Source organism: Lactuca saligna, chromosome 8 (genome assembly GCF_052625555.1).
Source record: "Lactuca saligna cultivar CGN05327 chromosome 8, ASM5262555v1, whole genome shotgun sequence".
NCBI classification, from domain to species: Eukaryota; Viridiplantae; Streptophyta; class Magnoliopsida; order Asterales; family Asteraceae; genus Lactuca; species Lactuca saligna.
In genome coordinates this window covers 230401708-230406480 of record NC_136424.1, presented here as the reverse complement: position 1 = coordinate 230406480, position 4773 = coordinate 230401708, and the positions used below count along the sequence as shown (strand labels likewise).

Below are 4773 nucleotides of genomic sequence, written 5' to 3'. Positions count from 1 at the left end.
GGTACCCGTCAACTGAACCGTTGTTACCCGTCTTTATACGGTTCGATTTTATTGCTAATTCGGTTTGGATTTGGTTAGTGCATATGAAGTATCTAACAGTTCACAATTTTATTACTATCCGTACCGACACGCATGGTTAACTATGAAACATAGGGATCGTCTTTCTAATTTTCCTATTAAAACCGGGTCATACTTGTGAACCCGGTTGCCTTGTTTTCTTATCCACCAAAGTCCAAAACCCAATCTGATAACATATTCCCTCCCACCAAAACCGTACTACTCTCAGCCACAGCAACTGTAATGGCTCTGAATAGTGGCCGGATGATATGCAACCCCTCCACAATAGCACCATACAACCGTTTCCCTTTACACCGTCCAGTCCTCCTCCATCCTCCTTCATCTAGAACACCTCTTCACATCGTTTTAGCTGCCAAGAAACTCTCGTCTAGAACCGGAAAATTCGACAGCAAGAACAAAAGAGGATCGACATCGACCAGAGAAGATGAATCGTCCGGCGAGTTTAACGATGGTGCAATTGGAACCGTTGATGCGACGGAGGTAGAGAATTTTGATGGATATGTGTTGCCGGATCTTCCCGGACTTGAGCCGGATTTTTGGGAAGGGCCTCAATGGGATGGTTTTGGATTCGTCATTGAGTACTTGTGGGCTTTTGGAATCGTTTTTGCGGTAATTTCTCCATTCACAGTAGTAATTCACACTGTCTTCTAGTTGGTTTGATTTAACTGATTTTGATTATTTATTTGGTTTATGCTATGTTTGGATATGCAAATTGCAACTCATTTTCCTGATAGACGATAAATTACTTCTCAGATGCGTGAAAGCTGTCGTATGTTCTGATTATTACAGGAAACCATACATACAAATATATCGAATGTGTAAAATATTGAACAATTGAACATCTTGATGGATAAATTGAATGTGAATGGTGTGACAGATTCAGATTATTCTAGGAAACGAACATCATGATAGAGAAATTACTTGTATTTGGTTTGTTTTTTTTTTTTTTTTTACATTATGTACAAAAATGCTTTTTATGGTACAAAAGATGAAAAGATATAACATTTTACTTGTTATTAATAAACTATACAACAAATTTTATATGAAATATCCAAAGAGGTTTGATTTTAAGACAAAAAATGCATTATTTTACGTGTAACTTATCTAACCAATTTGAAACATGATTTCATACACTTTATCAATTAAGGGGGTGTTTGGATAGGAAAAAAAGAGGTGTTTATTGCTTTTTCTCACAATAAGCTAACTTTGAGTGTTTGGATAAAATCCAGCTTATTAAGCTAAATAAGCTAATTTTAATAAGCATCTCTTCCCATGCTTATTGCTTATTGCTTATTCCCATCACAAATAAGCTATAAGCAATAAGCTAATAAGCTAATCCAAACACCCCCTAAATAAAAGGAAAATGACTTAAAAATTGTAAGATATTGTTTGTTTTGTACACATTTACTCATGGAATATTTTTTTGTACACAAACGATCCTTATAACCGGTTGGTGTGGGTTTAGCCGGTTTCCGGTGATTCTCCGGTCATCTTCTCTGACGAGTCTCCAGCTAACATGAGATTTCCAACAATTTCAAAACCACAAATTGATACCTACCTTCTAGACCTTCAAACCCACCTGCTTCACCATTCACAACCGACCATCGAGTCTTCAATCTGCCAAGAACTTCAACACCGTTCCTGCTATATTGTTCTGTCCACCTTATACCAATTTATACCAATTTATACCACCGTAAACCACCTCCCTTTGAACATCTTCAACCACCGAAACCATCACTATCTTCGAACACCAAACTAACCAAACCACTGGAACCACCTCCTGCCATACCTATCTATGCCCTATACAACTGGCTGCCTCATCACACCACCTATAACCATCATCATCACCACCTGCTACAACCACCATAGCAATTGCCTGTGTTTTTCTTTCCATCACCTCACTTAACACCACCACCCTTCTCCCTTGTTGATAGATTAAAAATCGAAGGTCACAGTTTTGAGGAGCCTGTTGGTTTGCTTGCTTGCTGTGCTGCCACTGCGAGAGGGATACCCACAAAGTGGGGCTGGAATTCAAGATTTTCGGTTGAAATGTTGCTGGGGGTTTGAAGGTGTAGAAGCCAAATCTTGATTTGTGGGTTTGCAATCGCCGGAAAACTCATGTTGGCTGGAGAAGATGACCGGAGTCTTGCTAGAGCTGCAAAGAATACCGGAAACAAGTTAAACCAACAACAACCAGCCATGAGGATTGATTGTGTACAAGATAATAAGTTGAAGGGGAAAATATGGACAAAAAAAATTCAATGACTAAATATGTACAAAAACAAAAAAATATCTTACCCTTTTAATTCATCTTCCCTTATATATGTTATTAAAAAAGTGAAACATAATTGCCTAGACTGTTAAAAAAATGTTACATTGTTGTATAGACAAACATTTAATATACATATTTGGTCTTCAAATAAACGTGGTGCGTACTGCATCTAAAAAACTACTTTCTTAATTAGATTGAGAAAAAGATAAAAATATTGTGCCTATAAGAAGACATAATAAATGATTGTTAACAGAACTACCGAACTTTAAGAAAACCATTTGTTATATATATATATATATATATATATATATATATATATATATATATATATATATATATATATATATATATATATATATATATATATATATATTGTGCCACATGTTCTCTTCTCATTCATTTGGACACATGTCATTTTCTAGATTTTTTGAATTTTCTATTTTCCACTTCTCATTTTATTGTAATTTTCATTTTATTAAATTAAAATTTCACATTTAATATGTAAGGTAATATATATGTAAGGTATTTATTAGAAATGATTTATATATGTAATGTATACAATGTATTAAAGTCTCATTAGTTTAATAATTTAAATTTTTTCTTATTTTTCTTACAAATTCAAACTTCTCAAATTGTTAAAATTTCATATATATTTTTTTTAAATAAACCCATGTAATACATGAGTCTCACACCTAGTATATATCAATTTGAGAAAACAAGTAATTTTACAACCAAAGTAACAGTTTATTCATTTTACCCTAGTCTCCTTTTTATGGGATTAAGGTATTCTAGTTGGTATTCAATGGATTAAATCTAACCATAGTAGGATGCTATTTACCACAGCTTGCTATTATATTAATTATTTATTTTTATTGAATTTAGTGGAGGTGCTGCCCTTCTTTACCAATAAAAAAATGACCATTAAACTGTTCAATGAGTAACAACAAACTTTTTAATTTTTTAATTTTTTAATTTTTTTTTTTTTGTAATATGATCTACTGAAATTTGTAGAATTCAATGCCTTATATGAATTAAACAGTAAAGTTGTATGAAAACTGAAATTTTGATGTGCCAATCTATTAAAGTTTACCAAGTTCAATGCATTGTGGATGCCTTTAAAACGCATTAACAAATATTATATAATTTTGTTTTGTGTCACAGTTAGTTTCTAGTGGTATTGCTGTGGCAACATATAATGAAGGCGCGACAGATTTTAAAGAGACTCCAGCATATAAGGAATCAATTCAATCAAGGGACTTGTTAGAAGAACCGGAGGCATCAAGTCCTGATGTTTTTGAGTCCAATCCTACCGAAGAGGCTCCTAGTTTGGAATAAGTAGTATTTGTGCAAACAAAAGCAAAGATTGTTAAAGGTAATGTACTTTGTTGCTAAAACAAGTTTCTTCTTTAATGTATGATATAGTTGTGAAATGTTTTAAGGTACCAATGTTCAAACTGGTATCCACATGCGTAATTTGAAATTTCAATAGAATAAATGTTTATTTTTTCCTTAATGTTTTTTATTAGAGTTCCTACCTAATGTTTTTGGTGATAATGCAATACGAAGTTGATTATACCTTTTTTTTTTTTTTTTTTTTTTATTATTATTTTTTATATTGATAATCTAAACCATGGGTAACTTTTTACAGCTGTGTATTATTGGATCTATCACCGTGCATTAGTTAGTAATTTCATGTTTTTGGTCTCGGTTAAGTTTAGAATATATTGGGCAGCTTGTCGATGGTTTGTGATAAATTTGGTGTTTTGTCCATCTTTTATTTTTATTATTATTTTTTTTACCGTGACTGGCCATATTGCATTTCTTTCTTATTTTTGGTCCTTACAAAAAATTAAGATGCCGTTTGATGCATAACACCGGACTGGACAAAACAGAATAGACAACTTTCGGTTACTGTTTCGCATGGATGGGACCGAGACAAAATAAGTTATTGACCAAGTCAAAATGGGACTAATTTACCATATTTTAGTCTCACTCAATCAGGTAACATCCATCAATTCGCTACACCTTCGCCACCAACTTTAAAAACAACGTACCGCTTCACCGTTGGAGATCTTGCCGGAGATGAGACTGAGACTTGTTTTAATTGTTCTAATTTTGAGTTTTACTTCCATGGAAAATCTTGACTCACAGCAACCTTGATTTCTCTACATATCACCGACTGCTATTTTTTTTTGACACCTGTATTTTTTTTTTTTTTTCCCGCTCAAGTATAGCCTAATAGGAGAGAATTTTTTAGGGAGAAAATTCGTAAGTTGTATCACATCCTCCCACCATGCATTCCAACAATTATCTCTTCCTATTTGTTGTATGATCACATAAGTGGTAAGTTTTCCCGTTTAGTAAGTCAAAAGATGAGTGGAACAAGAATTAGAGGATAAACATACATTTACATAAACTTGGCA

The 4773-nt window shown here is 33.3% G+C and overlaps 1 protein-coding gene across 1 annotated transcript; it reads left to right on the top strand.

Annotated features, from left to right (window-relative positions):
• The first annotated feature begins 207 nt into the window (after positions 1-207).
• LOC145011041 (AT-rich interactive domain protein) lies at positions 208-3863 on the top strand. Its single transcript, XM_078969663.1, has 2 exons — positions 208-687; positions 3512-3863. The coding sequence occupies exons 1-2, from the start codon at positions 301-303 to the stop codon at positions 3683-3685; spliced, it is 561 nt and encodes a 186-aa protein (XP_078825789.1). The 5' UTR covers positions 208-300; the 3' UTR covers positions 3686-3863.
• Positions 3864-4773: the final 910 nt, after the last annotated feature.

Coding starts and splice junctions, on each gene's coding strand:
- LOC145011041 (XM_078969663.1), top strand. CDS start 301: ATGGCTCTGAATAGTGGCCGGATGATATGCAACCCCTCCACAATAGCA. Junction 688..3,511: donor CTTTTGGAATCGTTTTTGCG/GTAATTTCTCCA, acceptor TTTGTGTCACAG/TTAGTTTCTAGTGGTATTGC.